Below are 22,303 nucleotides of genomic sequence, written 5' to 3'. Positions count from 1 at the left end.
TCAACAGTCTGGAGACTCTAAAACCACGTTTTGTTCCTTCACAGTAAGAGCTTGTCTACATGTGGACATTTACCAGCATAACTATAGAGCAGTGGTTCCCAAACTTTAACAGCCCGCGAACCCCTTTCACTAAATTGTGAAATCTTGTGAACCCCCTCCTAAAAATGAATATTTCCAGGGAATTTAAGTTTAAATTTCCTCCACACTCCGTGGAACTCCTGCTGCTGGACCCCGTTGACCTCTCCGGTCAACTGAGCTCCACTGAGCTTGGGCTGCAGGTCCTGCTGACTGCCAGGGCTTGGGCTGCCGGTCCCAACTGCCCGGCCCCGCTCTCCCTGGGGCTCGAGCTGCCAGCCCCACATGGATCACTGGGGTTTGGGCGGCCGGCTCCCCGCTGACAGGGCAGGGCTCGGGCTGCCAGCCCCAACTGCCCAGGCCCACTCTCCCTGGGCCTCAGGCTGTCTGCCCTGCAACCAGTTCCCACCTGCTGCCTCCATGCCCAGGGTCCTCTGGCCTCCATTAGTGAAATTTTTCTGGCAAAATCCCCTGTAATGTTCTGCGAACCCCAGTTTGGGAACCACTGCTACAGGATATAAAGGTACCGCTCTCATTATACTGGTATAGCACCATGCGTGGCCACTCTGAGGTTATGTCTACACTACTGGGACTCAGTGTAACAGCCATGTTAGTCTGTATTCGCAAAAAGAAAAGGAGTACTTGTGGCACCTTAGAGACTAACCAATTTATTTGAGCATGAGCTTTCGTGAGCTACAGCTCACTGGGACTATACCTATGTTGCCATAACTATGGCAGCATAAGCTGAGTGTACCCTGTAGAGACAGAAGGTGTTTTCCCATTGCTGTAGGAATTCCTTCTCCCGGAGCAGCAGCGGCTAGGCTGATAGAAACATTTTTCTGTTGACCTTCTTGCTACAGTGGGAGTTAGGTCAATTTAGCTATGGCACTCAGCACTCCTGAGTGCAGTAGTTATGTCAACTTTAATTGCAATTGTAGATCGCACATTCTAACGTAGCAATCCCTTTCCCTGCTTCAGTTTACACCACCTTCAGTGCAACGTAACAGGCCCAGGATTGTGGCAGCTGGGTTAGATTTGTATGCAAATGAGGCTGCCGATAACACTGCCTGCAAACCCCCTCTCTGGACATTTCCCTCGCACCCCAGCCCTGTGGCACCGCTGGGAGGATGGAGAACATAACAGCACGATCCCTTATTTCTCTTGTTTTTGCACGCCCCCATCTAGAGCGCTGCGGTGTCGTTCTCCCGCCTCAGCCACAGGTGGCGCTGCTCCACACACTCCACTTCCTCCCACCCCAAACGCCGCTGCGAACGCTGCGCCGCAGGTTGGCCGGCAGTGATCCCAGACCGGAAGCGGCGCTCTCTCCTCTTCCACCCGAGTCTCTGTGTTTCTTTGTCCGCCAGGCTGCCCGGTGACGCTTGGTTGCTAGGTGGAAGTGGAGCGGCGGAGGCAGCGGTTTGGTTTAAAGAGCGTCCGTGGCGGCAAAGGGCGGCGGGTGGCGGCACCGCGAGCGGAGCTGGGCGCGGCAGATCCTGCTCTGTCCCCGCAGAGGTTGAGACGCTGCATATGGGGACCCCTCCCCCCCGCCAGGGCCCGAGACTCCACTCCCCGTAACCCCCTGTCAGCCCGGACCGAGACACCGCTCGCCCCGCCTCAGGTTCCGTTCCCCCAGCAGGGCCAGGGACCCCCCAGGCTGCCAGCCTTAGCCCGGATCCCCGATTTCCCATACAGCCCCAAAGCAGACATGGTCTCCAGATCCGACCAGCTTCTGATCGTTGTCTCCATCCTGGAAGGTAAAGTATTGAGCCCGCCACTGTCCTCTGAGCGCAGAGCTGGCTCTTGCTCCGTGCACGATGGCCTCCTGGCATTAACATCTTTGCACTTTTTCATTTCCCCTTTCTGGGGTTTTTTTTTTTTGGACTATGTAAATTTTGCTAAAATACCATGATGATGGATTTAGTAATCCCTGTAAATAACATGCCAGGATGTGAGACAGAATTACCTTTAAGTAACGTCTGTGGGCTTGCCTTATAACTGATGTATTTTTTGTGTGATTTTTTTTCTCGTTATTGCCAGCAGCAGATTACTTCATAAGGAATATAAAAGAAGAGTTTGAGAACTGAAGTTACATTTACTCCTTAAAAGCACAGTCTCCATCTTACTAAAATCAGAATCACTTAAAATCTAAATGAATGAGCAAACTTTGATTAGTTTTGTGAAAGCTCTGTGGACCAAATTCAGCTCTGATTTAAGTGAGTTCAGTGAGCAGCTGACTGACATTATTGGCAAGATGTAGGGCCTATATATCTTAAGGAGTCCCCGAGCCACTACCTTCCACTGGGAAGGTGAAGCAGGGGCTGGGGTAACAACTGTGCAGTCTTTAAGAACTTCTCCCCCTTCCCCTTTTTTTTTCTGCTTGCTTGTCCTGGATGTTGTATCTAATTCAGGGTATATGCAAATAACGGTACTCCTTCTAAGGTATCGGAGAGTAGAAGTATTGAACTTTTGCGTGTCTCATTTGTTTTATGGTGGTGCTCTCTTTTTCTCCAATTTTAAATGGCAGAAAATATTGAAAGAAAACATTCATTCATGTAATACCATGAGAATAGACGGTGTAAAAATCAATTCTAGGGTGTTAAATTAATCCCTGATTCTGGTTTACTTGAGGGAAAGTGAGTTTTTGGCTACGTATAAGTTAGAATTGAAACAGTAAAAGGGAAATAACATTTTCAGTGTTGTAGCTACCATTGGTATGATTACTTTAACAGAAATTGGTGAGGAGGAACTCATTTTCAATGTTGTTATAACATTTGATAGCAGTTTGTGTATGATCAGTTTAACGGTTCTGTTTGCACAATGCTTGCACATATAAATAAATAAATAGGGAATGGAGAAGGGGACTTTTTAAAACAAAAGAAGGAGCGGGGAGAGAAACCCAAACAGGGTGACTGCAAAGTTTTGTGTATTTTACAGATGTGACTCAGACAGGTATAATTCCTGAAACGCTTGATATACTCGTGGCACTCAACTCTAGTCAGCTTTTTAAAAAGTTTGTATGCCCCTTTATTTGCCATAGCCTAATGATCTATATCTTAATTTTTTTAACACAATCATAATCAAATAAGGTTTGATATCTGGACTGACCAAAGCCTATAGAAACACAATTTCTTAAAAATATAAAGACAAAAGCTATCAGCAGTTATACCCCTCTTATTGAAGGGGCTGTATTTTATCTTAACCATGTGAAAGAAGCTGCAAAGTTTAGGTGTTGTAATAAATTCCGTGCAGACCTCATTACAGGTTTGGGGCCTAGTACACCACCCTGATGCACTCATGTTCCTTACAGTTGGATCCACACCTCATTTATCTACACAAAATGACTTTACTCGGGAGAGAGCTTTCTTCTGAAAATCGTCTCAGTTTGGACATACACTTTGTAATAGTAATTTACAGTCTTCTGTTAACTTTCAGAAATTTTGGTAGGTGGGGAAAGGATGGTTAAATAAATATCTTGGGATTTTTCATGCTTCAGTTACAGATTGTCCTAAATGAATGTTTCTGTGCTGTATCTGAAAATATCTGATTATTTCTGTATTTCCAGGCACTTCTATGTGTCTTTCTGTGTTTTCAGCATTAGATTCTCAATGAATGACTTTGGGAAGATCTTTTTCCAGAAATTGTTCTGAATGTTATTTCTAGAGTGCCCAGCACTACAGATTATAATTTGAAAGAATTGATCTCAAATTTTTGAGACATAACTACAGTAAATATAAAATACATGTTGTTTTACATTCACAGTCATAAGGAGAAAAACTCTGTATTGTTTCTTTAAAATGAGAAATCCATTAGGCCAGAAGAATGTTGATTCAGACTGCTTCCTTATCTCTCTTGTCTCAGGAGTCATGCTATGTAGTAACTAATTAAGGGAGGCAAGTGAGGCATGCTGGTCTAAATTTTCAAAAAAGGATGATTGGTGGTACCCAATTTAAGACACCTTCAGGAAGCCTACTTTTCATAAAATGCTGAGCATCCACCTGTTTAAGAGTCCCAAGTAGTACTTTCAAAATAACTTGTCACATTTGAAAATGTAGGCTGCTTTTTATGAAGTGTTCAGAATTTTAGGATGTGTATAAATATTTGAGATATTAATAATGTTCTTTCTCCAGGTATATATTAAAATTTGGTTAGACTGATTACTCTTTATGGACCAGTAGCTTTCAAAATTCAGCTTATATGTAGTTTTGGAGGTTCTTCTAGATTTTTACATTCCAAAAATACAACTCAAACATTTTTTAGAGGTAATGCTTCTGGGCTGAAAATTGGCATACCAAATTTAGATAGATGCTAGTCAAATCCCTAAATAAAGTATTGTGAAATTTTTTGGGGGGGTGGGGGGATTGCACAATGCCTATCTGGCTGAGTGTTTTTAATACCGTGCTGTTATGAGCACTTAAATCACAAAATTAACAAACTATCACAGGACTCCATCTTCATTTCCTCTACCCCTCATTGTTTTAAAAAAATAATAACCTCACACCAGGTTAGTGAAAAGCTTAATGACAGCTTGTAATGAACCACTTAAAAATCTGCACCAGCAATATACCTGCTATGTATCTGACTGTCTGTCCAGCTTTGATTGCAAGCTCTTTATGGCAGGCAGTGAATTATTCTTGCTTATGACAGTATTAGGACACTGGTGTACAACAAATAATATAAAAATTCAACCCTGGCTCTTGAGATAAAGTTAGGAAACATTGCATATTGTACCCATTTAAACAACCCAATGAACTTCCAGAACTAAAGGAAAAAAATCAAAATAGCATAGTAAGTGCCTGATCCCATACACATGGGAGAGTAAAGTTACTCATGTGAGTAGTTCCATTATATTCAATAAAACTACTCACTAGTAAAGTTACTGACATACATGTTTGCAAGATTGGGACCTAATAGAAAATTATTTATCGTGTATATTTACTCAGGATACTTTCCTACCTTTTATGTGTTGAAGTCCACCCTCCACTTCTTTGAAATAACAGAAAGGAATGATACTTTTTTAAAATTAAGATGTGGAAAGTATATTAATACATTTTAGAACAACTTCAAGAAGAATGATAAGGAAATTTATTTGTACAGTTTCTGTTTTTTGACAAAAACACAAGTTCTTCTGTGTTTTTAGCAGAGCTGCCTGATAGTTGTGCCTTTGTATTTTTTCCAGGACGCCATTTTCCCAAACGTGCAAAGCATATGCTTGTGGTAGAAGCGAAGTTTGATGGTGAACAGCTAGCTACGGATCCTGTGGATCATTCAGACCAGCCAGAGTTTGCCACCGAATTGGCTTGGGAGCTTGATAGGAAAGCCCTTCACCAGCACAGGTTACATTATAAAATTGTCAATGTTGTCATTATTTTTATCTTTACACCCAGTGAAAGCTGTGTGTTTGGCTTCTAAAAATTTTAGATGACAGTAGTACTGGGTCTCTTTTATGGCCTGCTGCCATCATAGATTTTCCCTTCTAGTGAGAGAAAGGTATGGTAGATCTCAAATCAATGAAGGCTACACTCAGAAAGACCTCAAGACTTCAGGAATATGCTGCTCCAACAGTTTCACTTTTGTTTCTACTACCTGTCCCTCCCTTCTCACATTTATCTGCAGACTTCTTCTCCTTGTCCAGATCTATTCCGCCCCCAAAAATCTTCTGTTCATTGAACTTTTTGAAACTTTGCACTTTTAGAGAGAGGTAAGGGATTGACTCTGTGTGCAAAATTGTGTACACAGGGACAATAGGGTTGAGGTCCGTTATTTCTCACCTCTATATATTTATTTATTTAAAAACAATTTTGCTATTAACAAGCATGTTATCTCTGGAGACACATATCCACAGTTTGAGATCTGCAAAACTAAGCAACTCTGATGGTATCTTCTAGACTGAGCACTGAGTCCCATTGGGTGGGTAGATAGAAAGATTAGCCTAAATAATCTACACAGAAGCCCCTGAAACCCCATAAGATTGGGTCCCTAATCCATGAACTCTTGAAACTCATTTACAAAACTTTTCTTAAACATTACGTGAATATATTGTCTCATACTATAGAATTAGAATTACATTATAACACAAAGATATCTTTATCTTTAGATAGATTCTTTTCCCTTAAAAAGCAGTTTATCAAAAAATCTGGTTTATTTTACTTAATTTTTTAAAAATAATTGATTTTTATCCACCCTGGGTAGTGCAATCTGCTATATATAATTACAGTATATATTGAAAGTTTTCCACCATGGCATTGCTGCTACAGCACAAATGATAAATGGTAGTGTGAGTGACACTGAAGGAGTCTAAAACTCATGTATGAGTTTTATTTTTAAAAAAAATCTTACAGTAGAAGAGCATTATGCTACAATACCTACAGTGGACTCAAATTATCCTGTATACAGTGGAATATATTACTAGAAAACTTAATCCTACACCATATTAAATGCAAAAAAACCCCTATTACAGTTCTGAGTTATGGTTTCTGCAGCAGCTATCACTTAGCCTAATTTAGCATATATAATATCGTATCTGGCGTCAACTTTATGCCTTAATATTAATGCTCAATGTAACAGACTCACCACACTTAGTTACTTTGCATTTTCAATAGTGGTACCACCATCATCAGAGAAATTTTTTCACACTTGCTACTGACAAGTGCATGACCATCCCTGCCCAAATATATTGATGTACAAACCACTAGGGGGCATTATCTATGCAGCCATAGCCATCTTTAATTTGATGGTTGTATATGGGGGGAATAATTTCAAATGTTTTGAGGCCATTGTTTTTAATGATGTAGCTAAATTTACATTCTGAAGACATACTTGAAAATAGTTCAAAGGATGTAATCAAGTAGTGAACGCAACAGTCTGTTTTTATTTATACCTTTTTAATCACTGAATTAACACTGAAGTGAAATTCCAATTGAAATAAGTGGTGCTGCTTATTTTGTGTGTCAGTTTAATACTATACGTCCAACTGTTAGCATAAGATTTAAAAATACATGGTGATGAATGTTACATGTCTGAGAGTAGAATCTGAACCTGCCTCTCTTTCTGGTGAGGAACAGTTTCAAGTAATACCACTATATTTTTTCCATGATTGCTTGGACTTTAGGAGGGTCTAGTGAACTAATTTTTTAAAAATGGGTTTATTTACCTCCTTATCATTTAGAACAGTGTTAGATTGTAGAAGTTTAACAGTATATTCAGTTTGTACTGATGTGAACCAGTTAAAAAGTTGCTATATTTTCAGATTTAGTTTTATACTGTCATCTTTCCGTGCTGTGACATTTTTCATCAGTTAAGTCTGATTACAGGGATTGTTGGTACAAATTGGATTTCATTGTGGTATTCTTCCAGGCTACAGCGTACACCTATCAAACTCCAGTGTTTTGCTTTGGATCCTGTATCTTCAACTAAGGAGAATATAGGCTATATTGTACTTGATTTAAGAGCTGCTCAAGAAAAGAAACAGGTATGTTATTTGTTCTGAGGAGATGTTAATAACTGACAGTTTGATAGTACTTATATTTTCCATTTTTGTAGGTTCAGAAGTAGTTCTCAAAAGGAACTTGCAGAGCTCTCCAATTCTATTTGAAGGAATGTTGACTCATCAGAACATGTAGTTCAAAACCTTTTCAAAAGAGATTTTAATAGCATGTGTGAAGTACAAATATTTTGTATTCATTTTATTAACATGATGAAATGTAAAATGCATCTGACTTATTTTTAAATTGGTCATTGGAGATTACTGTGATATGGCCAAGCATGTGTGAAGGTTCTTTTGCCTTCCTGAATTTTAAAGATTTTGAGAATTGCAATATTGACATTGATGTATTTTGTATTTCATATGAAATAATTCTCTGTAAGCTGTCTTTAATAATCAGACTAATTTTGGATTTTTATTTCTGTCTGTAATTGAGTAGTTCTTCTTTGCTGAAACAACCAAATTTGCATTCTTTATTTAAAAAAATAAAAATCCCTCAGATTATGGCAATGAAATAATAGTACAGGGAGAAACTCTCAAAGAATGATTAAAATGAGTGAGAGACTGAGAGCTGAATCTGTTTAGTTTATCAAAATGATGAGTGAGAGGTGACATGATTACAGTGTTAAAGTACCTTCTCAGGGAGAAAATATTGGGTATTAAAGGACAAACGTGTAACAAGAACCAATGACTAGCCAATAAGTTTTAACTAGACATAAGATACACAAAGTGGGTGAGGTAATATCTTTTGTTGGCCCAACTTCTCTTGCTGAGAGAGACAGCTTCAGGGTTGCCTTGAAGAAGAGCTCTGTAAAAGCATGTCTCTCTCAGCAACAGAAGTTGATCCAACAAAAGATGTTATGTCACCCACCTGGTCTCTCTACTATCCTGGCACCAATACAATAACTCTGATAGAAATAAGTACATTTTTAACAGTGTAGAATTGGAACAAACTACCAAGGGAAGTAGCAGATTCTCCATCTCCTGATATCTTCAAAGCAGTCCTGGATGCATTTTTGGAAATTATGCTTTAGCCAAATGTGTAAAATATAGTGCTCAAAATTTTAATGTCCATGATATACAGGTGGTCAGGCTAGATGATCTAATGGTCCTTACTGGCCTTAAACTCTATGTATAAACTACACCATGGCTGGTCATACAATCGCCTGGATTCCCTAGAGCCATTTTAGCAGGGTTGAAAAAACTCACTCTTCTCAAGATAGCTTGTGTTCCATACAGTTTTACCATGTGAGGGTCTGTTAGATGAGATCTTAGAAAAATTAAGCCACAGTTGCCTACTTCAGAGGAGACCAAGAGAAAAATGTTAAAAAGGAAAAAATAAAGCAAAAGGCTGATATATGGCAGTTTTTAGAGAGCTGTTTTATTGGTGAATGGCAGGCACTTCTGAGTAAACCTTGCTCAAGAATGCTTGGGATGGGGCATGTGCAAAAGGGGCAGTTCACCCCAGGCGCCCTGCTTGAGTGGGCTCCCAAACCAGTGGAATTTGAGCACATAGCATTGTGACCTGGCGCACAGAGTCATAGTGCCACTTAGGTTTGGCCCGGCTACTCCTCTATCATGATGGAAGGGTCGTTGGGGAAAATTTGAGTGAGCAGTGATCCCATGTGCCAGGTCATGACATATAGAGCAGGGAACCATGCCCAGCCTTGTGGGACAGGAGGCGCCTCTGCAGAGTGAGTGGGGCAAGCTAGCTCCCTGCCATCCTACCCCAGATCTCAGGTGGGGAGGGAGAGGTTCAGTTTCAGATTTTGCCCCGGGGTCCCCTAAAACTGTGATCTTGCTGTAATTTGTGGTTTCGCTCCATCTTAGCCTTTGGAAGTGCATGGGAAGCAGCCTATCAGGGCATTGTTGTTAGACATCTTGACTGTTAGGCAGAAAGGTTTGGTCCACATCAATCTACCTAAGAAATTTGGTATAACAAAATTTCTGCTATTACGGTAGAATGTGACAGAGAATCAGTCTGATATTTTGAAAGTAAGCACTGAAGCACATCTTACATCTTTTGGCAGTTAGGCTGTAGCAGAGTTATTTCATCCTGTAACCACATTATATGCCTTTGCCATTCTCTTCTTCTTTTTGGAACATACTTTATCCATATATAATTTTTTTTTTTAATTCTGCAGGCACCAAAATGGTATCCTTTGCTCAACAACAAATATACTAAATTTAAATCAGAGATACAGATAAGTCTAGTGTTGGAAACTGATACAAAAGCACCAGTGGATGGCTTTAAAGCAAAAGAAGCACCTCCTAGAGAAGGGAAAGGTTAGTAGCATAATAAACATTTTAGTTACATTTTATTCAGAAAAGTTGTGTTTTTCTGTCTGAAGAGCATACAGTTGATTGCAAATGATTGTTTTGGGACACAAGTGCATTTTACTTTAATAGCATTTTTATACAAAATATTTACAACCTATTACAGTGCATATAGTACATATAAATGTAAGCATTGAGTGCAAGGGTTATTTTATAATGGCTATCCAATCATATCAGGATCCAATAAAGCGGGTGTGCTTGTTTGCTTATTGTAATAGGATGGGTGTGAGGTTTCTGTCATTAAAAAACAAACAAGCTGCTTATTTCCTTGACAGAATGTAGTTTTGATAGTTTGTACTTAAGATCATAAAGTACTGAAATCGAGTAGTCCAGAAAAGAGGTAGTAGAAAACAGGGGTAAGAGTTGATCAGGGCACGCAGGAAAATAAAATACAGATACAGGGATGGATTTTTAAAGCAGAAGGTGCAAACTTTATTAATGTTTAGTTTGACGGGAGAGAGCTGTTCTCCTGCTCCAAAACCAGTGTGACACACAGACCCCTTGGCAAAGTATCCTCTTTCTTTGTAATATCTCTTGCACCAGATCTGACAAACTCACATTACATGTTACTCTCTATAGATAACTAGTATCTCCAAACGCTTATAACTTGTCAAGAGTCATAATCATTGTGAAATATATGCATGGGTAATGTTTAAGGAATAATATACTGAAAGTATGCTTGATGGACTTGGAGTAGAAATTTGTCGTCTTGTGACCATGTCTTGGTGATGGCCCATATGGGCAAGGGGGAGTTGTCACTCTGCCTTGATTGGCCAGTGATGCAGTAGAAGGGCTAGGTTGTTTAGCCCTGCATAATATGAGGGCTACCTCTACACTACACAGCTTTTAACAACATGGCTGTATCGCCACAGCCACGCCACTAAAAGTTGCGCAGTGTAGCTGCTGTTTGTCGGCTCTCCTGCCGACAGCAAAAGACTTCTGCCCCCAATGAGTGGTGTTCACGTTGTTGGCAGGCGAGCGCTCCTGCTGACAACGCTGTTCACACTGGCACTTGTTGCAGCAAAACGTTTGTCTTTTAGGGTTTTTTTTTTTTGTTTGGGTGTTTTTTTTTTGTCGTTCAATTGCCAGTGTAGACATAGCCTAAAACTTTTGAATGGGAAACCGGGAGAGGCAACAAGAAACAATCAAAACGACTTAAAGGTAAAAAAGAAACTTTACAGCTAGGCAGGGTTTCGCCCTATCTGTGAATAGAAACCAAACACACTTTATTATCCTGAAAAGTGTGGGGAAGGACACTGCATCCATTCACTGAGGAAACCCCTCAAACATTTGGATCCTGGTTCTAGAGAAAACAGCCAGTTCTGCAACAGACTGAGTTTTGGTGGGAGGGGAGGAAAATCGACTTTCTTAGATAAGAAAGGTATCTATTGATAAGTGTAGATCCAGGTTCATGCTTCATCTTTTTTTTTTTTTTTTTTTTTATTAAATTGTAACCATTTTTTTCACCACTTTTTTTTTTTTTTTATTTCTAGTTCGATCTTTATTGTTTGAAAACTACTTTTGTTTTATTATAAGTGCTCACAAGCTCTGTGTGGTTTACAGGAGCAGTGGTTTAAGGTAAAACTGGGGTGTGTCTTTGGGTGCAGAGGGTCTGGAATATCTGTGAGTAGCCAGGGGCTGGATATCACAGGGGAATGATTCAGGAATTGGGATACACCTATTGTTAATCTGAAAGGCGAAGCTAGGGCTGGCATAGCCCAGACCAGAGTGCCTGAGTGGCTGAAATGTGGTGTTAGGGAACTGACCCCCAGCTACCACATGAGACTCCCTTTTCTGAAGGCAGGGGTAACAAGGTGACTGTCAGTCCTGGGTTCCCTGAGAACTGTCACAACAAGACAGTTCAATGCAGTGTTAAATGGCATCACGTTAAATAACCTATATTCAGGGTTGGCTCCCTTCAGCCTAACTCACTCCTCTAAATTCTTTCACCCTTCCCTGGAAGGAGGAATAAGGGCATATGTGAAAGGTTACCTAAGTTTGTGAAGACTCAAGGTCTTCCCTGTTTCCTGTAGGCTAATAGGCACCACCAGGTATCTCCTACGTCTCCTACTCAAGTTTGTCTCTGGGATATTGAGCTCTCACCCACAAATTGTGACAAATTATGGGCTTTACTTAAGATGAAAATTTCATCTTTTAATTCTTCACTCCTTATTAACTTAAAATCGGGCCTCCATGATGCTGTGAGGAAGATGGAAAAACTACCGGACATTCTGCTCTTATTTCCCCGAAGGAAAATTTTCCTTCCTGCCCCCAAAAAACAGTGATCTGATCAGACTACAAATCTTGGAAACACCAGTCAGATTGGGAGGATGGGGCATTTACCTCAGCAGAATGGCTGCTTGTTCTTGAGATCTTTAAATATAGAAAAGAGGTGGCACAATGAAAGAATCATTTCTCTTTTCCTTCAAAGCCAGTTGGGCAGGAAGGAGAGATGGAGAAACCCCGTTTTATTCCTCTTCCCCGCACCACCCTGTCCAGGCATGACCTCCACTTGTGTTCTGGGTGGAGGCACTGGGAAATAATAGAAGGGCCCGGTCCTTCTCTCTCTTCTCAAGACCACAGTGGGGTGAAGGGCTACGGATCTAAAGAGGAACTGTGGTGCAGGGGGAGATATCCAGGAGAACCTGGAGTGGCTGGGGAAGGAGACTCCGACTAGGAGCCAGGAGGGAAGTCGGCACTGGATATCAATGAAGATGGAGAATATAGTGGGCGGGGGGGCAACTGGAGGCTGTGTATGTAGAGGGGTGAGACTAGGGTTTGCTTGGAGAAGAAGACTAGAATTCAAATGAGGAACTTGGAGTGGAGACAGACTAGCTAGGTGAGGGAATGGGAGTGGTCTGGAAGAGCCAGGAACAGGAAGGAGATGGGGTGGAGACAGGGACAATTTGGAGGAGATGGCAGAAGGAGTCCTGCTTGGGGGTTGGGGTGGGGAATGGGCATGTGAATAGGTGTCTGCTAGAGCACACTCCCCTCCAGAGCCTGGGATTCCCAAGTCATCCGAGTCTCTCAATTGCTTTACCCACTGGTAAAATATTCTGGTCCGCATAGAAGATGCCAGTCTGATACATGATTAGTTACGTTGTTAGCTCAAGCAGTCGGTGTCTGTGTGATGGATCTAAAGGTTCCAACTCTGCTGGTGGCCCAGGTGGATAGCAGTCTGATGCTCCATGATGTAATTTTGGGGAGGGGTGTTTTTCAGTTGTGTGGGGTTTTTTTGTTTTGTTTTGGTTTTTTTTAAGAACAGATGAAATACACAAATCTGGAAATCTAGAAGAACATAACAATATAAATTCAATTCTCTTCTCTTAAAGTGCCTGCTCTGCTTTCTGGGCTAGATCCTAAAAATATTTTAGCAGTCCTGAATGAGGAAGAAGGCTATCATCAAATTGGACCACCAGAATATTGCAGAAAATACTTTGTTTTGTCTGTGACTATAGCATTTGCCACGCAGCTGGAACAGGTAATGATTATTCACCTTTAAGACCATTATGCCAATAAAACTTTTATAGTATGTGAAAAAGTAATGGTTTTGCTATTGTTTTCCCATTTCCTGTATTTATCTTTTAAATTTTTATCTTCTTCTGGTGAAAGAATAGTATTCATTTTGGGCTAGATTTAAAGTTTATTTTGAAAAATTATGCATTACTTTATACTTGGTAACAATTTTATTATGTGGACAGTGTAAGATTTAGGATGTCAAACCATTCATTTATTGTCTTCAAGCATTTTGGGTTTGTTAGTGGTGAGATAGGTACATTAAAAGTACGTTGTCGTCACTCAGCAACCTTAACTGATTTCTAAAATAGTAGGTTTGGGTTTTTTATTTGGAAATTGCCAAGTTGTTGGGTTTTGAAATTTTTTTTCTTTGTGTAATTAAATTTAGAATTACAAGCAATCAAATCAACCTAATCATGGAACTGTAGTTGCAAGTTTAAATGTGGAGAAATTCTCCCTTCTCCCTAATAAAATGTTACACACTTACTTAGCTGAAGCTTGAAAACTTTTGGTCCTTCATCTTCAAAAACGCATATCTCTGCCATTTGAGCTTAAGGAAGCTCTGTTTTCTGTAGAAATACCCCTGAGTTCCTTCTAAGATGCAGCCAGCCCAGAAAGGATAACATGCTCTCTTTAACACAGTAAATGGGCTCAAAACTATCCAAACAATAACTTTAAATGCAACCTATTTCTTCAAATATAGACATAAATAAATTTAGAGAGATTTAACAAATGGAAAATGTGGAGGGTTCACAACAAGCTGCTTTTTGAATTACAAGGACACAAATAATTGCTAAACATAAGTAATACTTTCAAAGTCAGCATAGTTTTTTAAATCATCTGTAACTCATGTTATTTGAACTTTCTTCAAACCTTACAGAAATATTCTTCTTTTCCTTAAGTAAATTTGGCAATTTTCCATGCCAAAATCATAGGGAAACAAAATTAGAGCTTTATAATGGAAACTGGTTGCAATCATAGGACCAGATTTTGCTACTTTTACATTGAGTACCTTATTTGAAGGTGGTATTGTTATACTTTATAAGAAGCATACGGGATCTATTTCAGGGGAAAAGGCAACACACTGTTTATTGGAGATGCAACAGTTAGCGTGCACGCACGCACACACGCACTCTTTCTCTCTGTCCCACCAGTCGATGTTATAATTACCAGTCCGGAGCAACCAAGTGGCCAGCGAGGTTGATCGCTGGTAGGGAGGAGCCGGGTTGTGTTGGTCGCGACATGATGTTCCAGGGAAGTCTTGGCAGGACGAACCCAAAATTTCATGGCAAAGCACCCTGTTTATATAGTGATCTTCCTTCATTGGGACCAATGAGTTTTGCACAGTCATGCTGCAATCAATTGCCATTTGATGAGTGCTTGTTTTCTTAAATTGTTCTTCTTCTTCTTTCTTTATTTTATTACTTCATTAGTCTCTTGGGGAGATACCCCATGCTGGTTTTGATCACAGCTATCTTGTCCCGATAAGTGCTTGCCTCATCTTTAGAGTCATCAATCTGCCCTCCTTTGACATCTCAATAGGGGCATGTTGCAATCTTCTGGCACCTTTACATCTGTCCTCCCTAGAACATCTGGTCTGGTGATGGTCATCACACTTATATTCTAATACACAGGTTCCTCATTCACACACAAAGCAGGATTGATTTACAGAGAACATTTGAACAGGAACATCAAATTGCAATGCAGGAGAAAACAATCATTGCGTTCTTTTACTTATTTCAAAATACTAATTTTAAATCTACAACAAAGTGGTAACTCTAAAGGTCTATTACTACCTTGAAATCCGCTTCAGACACAAGGTTCTGGCAGATGCATCTTTACCAATGGCACATGAGGCCATTCCTTTCTGCTTTTAGAAAGGGTGGCTGGCAGAATACGATCAAATCGTATCCTACATCAATACATTTAATACATGCTACATTATTATTCTTTATCTTTCATTCTAAATGATATGAAATACAACCATAAAATCCTAGTACTACAGTATGGTCTAGTCGCTGGGGCACTGAAATGGGAATCAGGAGACCTGGGTTCTGTTTCCGTCTCTACCATTGACTTGTGTGACTCTGGGCAAGTCATTACACATGTGTCTTTCTGACCTCCCTTGTTTGATTGTTTCCAAAGTGCTGAGAATCTAGACTCTTACTATGTGTTTGTACAGTTTCTATTGTGTTTGGGGCCTTGATTTAAGTTGGGTCCTCTAGGCACGAATGTGTAATACGAATTAGGACTGTCAAGTGATTAAAAAAATTAATCACGATTAATTGCTCTGTTAAACAATAATAGAATACCATTTATTTAAGTTTTTTGATGTTTTCTACATTTTCAAATATACTAATTTCAGTTATAACACAGAATACAAAGTGTACAGTGTTCACTTTATATTTTCTATTACAGATATTTGCACTGTAAAAAACAAGAGAGAGCATTTCTCAATTCACCTAATATGCAAGTACTGTAGTGGATTCTCTTTATCATAAAAGTTGAACTTACAAATGTAGAATTGTGTGTGTGTGTAAAAAAAAAAAAAAAAAAAAAAAAAAAAAAACCACCCTGCATTCAAAACTAAAACAATGTAGAACTTTAGAGCCTACAAATCCACTCAGACAAACAAGTTTGTTTACAATTGCAGGAGATAATGCTGCCAGCTTCTTGTTCACAATGTCACCTCCAGTGAGAACAGGTGTTCGCACGGCACTACTGTAGCCAGTATCGCAAGATATTTACGTGCCAGATGTGCTAAAGATTTGTATGTTAATGCTTCAACCACCATTCTAGAGGACGTGCATCCATACTTACGACAGGTTCTGCTCGATAACAATCCAAAGCAGTGCAGACTGATGCATGTTCATTTTCATCATCTGAGTCAGATGCCACCAGCAGAAGGTTGATTTTTCTTTTTTGGTAGTTTCCACATCGGAGTGTTGCTCTTTTAAGACTTCTGAAAGCATGCTCCACACCTCATCCCTCTCAGATATTGGAAGGCACTTCAGATTCTTAACTCTTGGGTCGAGTGTTGTAGCGATCTTTAGAAATCTCATGTACCTTCTTTACGTTTTGTCAAATCTGTAGTGTTCTTAAAATGAACATGTGCCGAATCATCATTCAAGACTACTATAACATGAAATATATGGGAGAATGTGGGTAAAATAGAGCTGGAGATACACAATTCTCCCCCAAGGAGTTCAGTCACAAATTTTAATGAATGCATTATTTTTTTTTTAATAAGCTTCATCCGCATGGAACCATGTCGTTTGGAATGGTGGCTGAAGCATGAAGGAGCATATAAATCTTTAGCGTATCTGACACGTAAATACCTTGCAAACTCCTGTTCTCACTTTCTGGTGACCTTGTAAATAAGAAGAGGGCAGCATTATCTCTTGTAAATGTAAACAAACTTCTTTGTCTTAGCGATTGGCTGAACGAGAAGTAGGACTGAGTGGATTTATAGTTTTGCATTGTTTTATTTTTGAGTGCAGTTATGTAACAAAAAAATCTACATTTGTAAGTTTCTCTTTCACAATGAAGAGATTGCATTACAGTACGTGTATGAGGTGAACTGAAAAATACTGTTTCTTTTGTTAATTGTTTTTACAATGCAAATATTTGTAAAAAATATAAAGTGAGCACTGTACACTTTGTATTCTGTATTGAAATAAATATATTTTAAAATGTAGAAAAATATCCAAAAATATTTAATAAATTTCAATTGATATTCTACTAACAGTGTGATTTACATATGCAATTAATCACTATTAATTTTTTTGAGCTAATCGTGCGAGTTAACTGTGATTAATTGACAGCCCCAAAACAAATTAAAGCTACCCCACAAGTAGTCCCATTGAAGTCTTTCAGATTGCATTTGGAGTAAAGTACCACTTAGCATGAGGAAGAGTGGCAGAATCTGGCCATTAATATGGAAATACTGACTCTCCATGTATACATATATTTTAAAACATTTTTGCAATCTGGGATTTAGGTTAGTTTGGTCTTCTGGAGTTTGAGACAGTTTTAGCTACAGTATTTATAACTCTAACCAGATGCTTGAAGGCAGCTGTAATTATTTGTGTTTTTAAAAAAAAAAAATATATATATATATTAATTTTTCTTCCCCACACTTAGTTAATTCCTAGTACAATGAAACTTCCAGAACGACAGCCTGAGTTTTTCTTTTATTATTCGTTACTGGGAAATGATGTAACAAATGAACCCTTCACTGATTTAATCAATCCAAACTTTGAGCCAGAGAGAGCATCCGTTCGAATACGCAGTACTGTTGAAGTCCTTCAAGTTTATTTTTCTGCACAGCCAAAAATACAGGTAAATAGTTTCTTCTCGCCTATGGTAACCTATATTAAGTATAATTCTATTCAGATCTAAACTTGCCAGTCTAGAACTTAAATGAAGTAGACTTCAAAATCAATAATGTTATATAGATTGCTAATCTTTTGTCTTGTCATTTTTAAGCTTATTGCGTAATATTTAAAAACCCCTCTTAGAGCTTGATTCTGCTCCCGTCAAAGTCAATAGAAAAATTGGCAAATGGAAGTAGGAGTGGTCCTAAGTGAGACAATTGATTAGAGAGTCACATAGCAGACATAACACATTTTGTCCTTTTTATTAGTCTGTTCTTTAAATGTGAAGCGTAGAGCTGATTTTATAGGTTTTTTCCTGTTGTACATCTTCTCTACTGAACTATACAGTATTGTTTTTTAGTTTTATATTTTAAACCATTTTAATTGGTTTTAAATAATATTACTCTGTACCTAAAATTATTTTGCATTGTTGCATTTCACAATTGAATAGTATTTGTTTACAAAGAGTCTTTAAATTTATATTTCTGTAGATAAGACTGTGCTGAGCTGGCATATTAGAATTTAACCTTGATGACGTCCTGCCTTTGAGGAAAAAAAAGCCAGACATACAAAATACTTTGTATCTTTTTTCTTTATCATTTTAAAAGAACTAATGCTTATTGTAAAAACTTTGAAATAAGCATAGTGGGCTGGATCCTCATCTGGTCTGTATTGGTGTCACTCCATTGGTATGAATGGAACAATTCATCTGCTTAAAGTTAAGCACATACGTGTGTGCTTTGCTGAATGGATGTCAGAGTGCTTTGCACCATTCAAGGCCTTCATTATTTGCTACAAAGGCATATTTATTGTTAAGGAAGATCAGATTTATTGATAGGGTTTAACAAAGACAAGAAAGAATAGCTGCTGTTTTCTCCAGGGAAACTTTTGTTTGGTATATACATTAAAAAGGAGCTCATGTTGTGAGACTAGATATGCTTTATATGCACTTCTTAGGACCAGACTTTACTCCGGGTGTGCAAAGCAGCAAATTCTTCTTGAAATCAACAAGAGTTGTGTGCACATATTTGAGCACAGAATAATAACCCTAAGCCAGGAATTAAAGAGCACTAGACTTCCCCTGGTAGTTCATAAAGTCTTTATTGTTAGGATGATACTTGAAGTATGTGGATGCATCCACATACTTCAACATACCTTTTTGCCTTTGTATATGGCTATGTCTACACAACGCAGCTTTTAGTGACACAGCTGTGCTGCTACAGCCGTGCTGCTAAAAGGCGCACACTGTAGCCACTGTTCGTTGGCTCTCCTGCCAACAAAAAACTTCCACCTCAACTCCTGCCGACAAAGCGCTGTTCACGCTGGCACTTGTCATCGGCAAACCTTTTGTCTTTCGGGGGTGTGTGGTTTTATTTGTTTTGTTTTTGTTTTTTTTAACACCTCTGAATGACACAAGTTGTATCTTTCACTTGCCAGTGTAGACATAGCCTATGGCACTGTGGTGTAGATAATTGTGGATCTTGGCTATCTACTACAGTGCCTGCTCTGAGAGAACCCTTGCCCAGGTTGATACAGAGATTTTAGGGTCTATTTACACCACTCCAGCCCTTTACTCAGCGTAAAGAGACTGGAGGGGGCTGGATCTCACTCTTAATCTTTTTTTTCTTCATCCTTTTTAGAAAGAGGTTCAGTTTCAGACATTGGCAGTGGGAGATATAAATACATATCTCAAAGTTATTTTCTGAGCACTTCTTTTTATAATAGATCCATCTTTGCTGTGGGGACCAGTCTCTTGGAAGCACTGAAATACCACTAACTGGATTGCTGAAGAAAGGAAATGTGGAGATTGATCAGCACCCTGTGGCAGTTGAAGGGGCATTCAACCTTGTCCCACCAAATAGAGCCAAGCAAAAATTGCCACCGTTGGCCTTAGATATGGCTCCTACTGTTGGGGTATCAGTAACCCTACAAAAGGAAGGCATAAATACCCAGGTACAATCCACTCATTTAGATTGTGATTCAGCTACTGTTCTAAAAGATAAAAAATAAGTGACTTTGTTGAATCAGATTTTACATTTTAAATCATGAAAAGAAAAGCCTGAAAGAACAAGCTACAGTATATTTGTTACTCTTTTTACAGCTTCATCTCTATTTTCCATGCCATAAGAGTAATCTTAAATTCTGTAAATATAGTACAGAGTTTTTCAGTGCGAACTATGATTAATAAGAAAATTTGTATTTTGTTCAGTCATTGATCCACTTAGACCTTCAGACTGAGCCAGAACACTCGCAGAAAAGAGTTTTGTCTCCCACACGGGATAAAACAAAGAGCCCAGAGCAAAGATCTCAGAGCGCCCCTTCTGCCCCACTTCAGAATGGCCATTCTCCTCCCACAAAAGACGAAGCAACAGAGAGCGAAGTAGAAAGTCTTCAATATGACAGGGGCACAAAACTAAACAAAAAAGGTAGGTGATTTATAATTATGAATATTGATCGGCATAAACCAACTATTCTTAAATGTTTTCATAGCACAACACACAGATTACACCCCGGCATGCTCTAGCAATATTTTTATACGATCACAAATGGGAGAGGATGAGTCCAGGAGGTAATCAGGAAGGCCAAGGCACGATTGGAGTTGCAGCTAGCAAGGGATGTGAAGGGTAACAAGAAGGGTTTCTACAGGTATGTTAGCAACAAGAAGGTGGTCAGGGGAAGTGTGGGACCCTTACTGAATGAGGGAGGCAGCATAGTGACAGATGATGTAGAAAAAGCGGAAGTACTCAATGCTTTTTTTTGCCTCGGCCTTCACAGACAAGGTCAGCTCCCAGACTTCTGCACTGGGCAACACAGTATGAGGAGGCGGTGAGCAGCCCTCAGTGGTGAAAGAACAGGTTAAGGACTGTTTAGAAAAGCTGGACATGCACAAGTCCATGGGTCCAGATCTAAAGCATCCAAGGGTGCTTAGGGAGTTGGGTGATGTGATTGCAGAGCCATTGGCCATTATCTTTGAAAATTCGTGGTGATCAGGGGAGGTCCCAGACAACTGGAAAAAGGCAAATATAGTGCCCATATTGAAGAAAGAGAACCCAGGGAACTGCAGACCAGTGAGCCTCGCGTCAGTCCCTGGAAAAATCATGGAGCAGGTCCTCAAGGAATCAATTCTGGAGGAGAGGAAGGTGGATCAGGAACAGTCAACATGGATTCACCAAGGGCAAGTCATGCCTGACCAACCTGATTGCCTTCTATGATGAGATAACTGGCTCTGTGGATATGGGGGAAGTGGTGGATGTGATACATCTTGACTTTAGCAAAGCTTTTGATACGGTCTCCCACAGTATTCTTGCCAGCAAGTTAAAGAAGTATGGATTGGATGAATGGACTGTAAGGTGGATAGAAAGCTGGCTAGATTGTCAGGCTCAATGGGTAGTGATCAATGGCTTGATGTCTAGTTGGCGAGCCGGTATCGAGCGGAGTGCCCCAGGGGTTGGTCGTGGGGCAGGTTTTGTTCAACATCTTTATTAATGATCTGGATGATGGGATGAATTGCACCCTCAGCAAGTTTGCAGATGACACTAAGCTGGGGAGATGGGGGAGAGGTAGATATGCTGGAGGGTAGGGATAGGGTCCAGAGGGACCTAAACAAAGTAGAGGATTGGGCCAAAAGAAATCTGATGAGGTTCAACAAGGACAAGTGCAGAGTCCTTCACTTAGGAAGGAAGCATCCAAGGCACTGCTACAGACTAGGGACCGAGTGGCTAAGCAGCAGTTCTGCAGAAAAGGACCTGGGGATTACAGTGGACAAGAAGCTGGATATGAGTCAACAGTGTGCCCTTGTTGCCAAGAAGGCCAACGGCATATTGGGCTGTATTAATAGGAGCATTGCTAGCAGATCAAGGGAAATGACTATTCCCTCTATTTGGCACTGGTGAGGCCACACCTGGAGTATTGTGTCCAGTTTTGGTCCCCCCACTACAGAAGGGATGTGGACAAATTGGAGAGAGCCCAGCGGAGGGCAATGAAAATGATTAGTGGGCTGGGGCACATGACTTACAAGGAGAGGCTGAGGGAACTGGGGTGGGTTAGTCTGCAGAAGAGAAGAGTGAGAGGGGATTTGATAGCAGCCTTCAGCTAACTGAACGGGGGTTCCAAAGAGAATGGAGCTAGGCTTTTTCTCAGTGGTGGCAGATGACAGAACAAGAAGCAATGGTCTCAAGTTGCAGTGGGGGAGGTCTAGGTTGGATATTAAGAAACACTGTTTCACTAGGAGGGTGGTAAAGCACTGGAATGGGTTACCTAAGGAAGTGGTGGAATCTCCATCCTTAGAGGTTTTTAAGGCCTGGCTTGACAGATCCCTGGCTGGGATGATTTAGTTCGTGTTGGCTCTGCTTTGAGCAGGGAATTAGACTAGATGACCTTCTGAGGTCTCTTCCAACCCTAATATTCTATGATTCTATATCCTTATGGCAAATAAGAATTGCTTATGTGGAAAAAAAATATTAGAGTAGTTAATGTATTCTAGCTGCCTTTTGAATGTGTGTTAGCAGCTGAAAATAAG

General features: G+C 39.9%; 1 protein-coding gene across 1 annotated transcript in view; it reads left to right on the top strand.

Annotated features, from left to right (window-relative positions):
- Positions 1–1,438: 1,438 nt before the first annotated feature.
- CEP120 (centrosomal protein 120) overlaps positions 1,439–22,303 on the top strand; it is a 72,440-nt gene continuing 51,575 nt past the window's right edge. Inside the window, exons 1-8 of the mRNA XM_074953033.1 lie at positions 1,439–1,829; positions 5,252–5,408; positions 7,429–7,543; positions 9,700–9,841; positions 13,225–13,373; positions 17,552–17,749; positions 19,510–19,737; positions 19,994–20,210. Of these exons, the coding sequence (XP_074809134.1) occupies positions 1,781–1,829; positions 5,252–5,408; positions 7,429–7,543; positions 9,700–9,841; positions 13,225–13,373; positions 17,552–17,749; positions 19,510–19,737; positions 19,994–20,210 (1,255 nt within the window). The 5' untranslated portion in view covers positions 1,439–1,780. The remainder of the gene's footprint in view (positions 1,830–5,251; positions 5,409–7,428; positions 7,544–9,699; positions 9,842–13,224; positions 13,374–17,551; positions 17,750–19,509; positions 19,738–19,993; positions 20,211–22,303) is intronic.

Source organism: Natator depressus, chromosome 5 (assembly GCF_965152275.1).
Source record: "Natator depressus isolate rNatDep1 chromosome 5, rNatDep2.hap1, whole genome shotgun sequence".
Classification (NCBI taxonomy): Eukaryota; Metazoa; Chordata; order Testudines; family Cheloniidae; genus Natator; species Natator depressus.
This window is presented reverse-complemented; position numbering and strand designations above follow the sequence as displayed.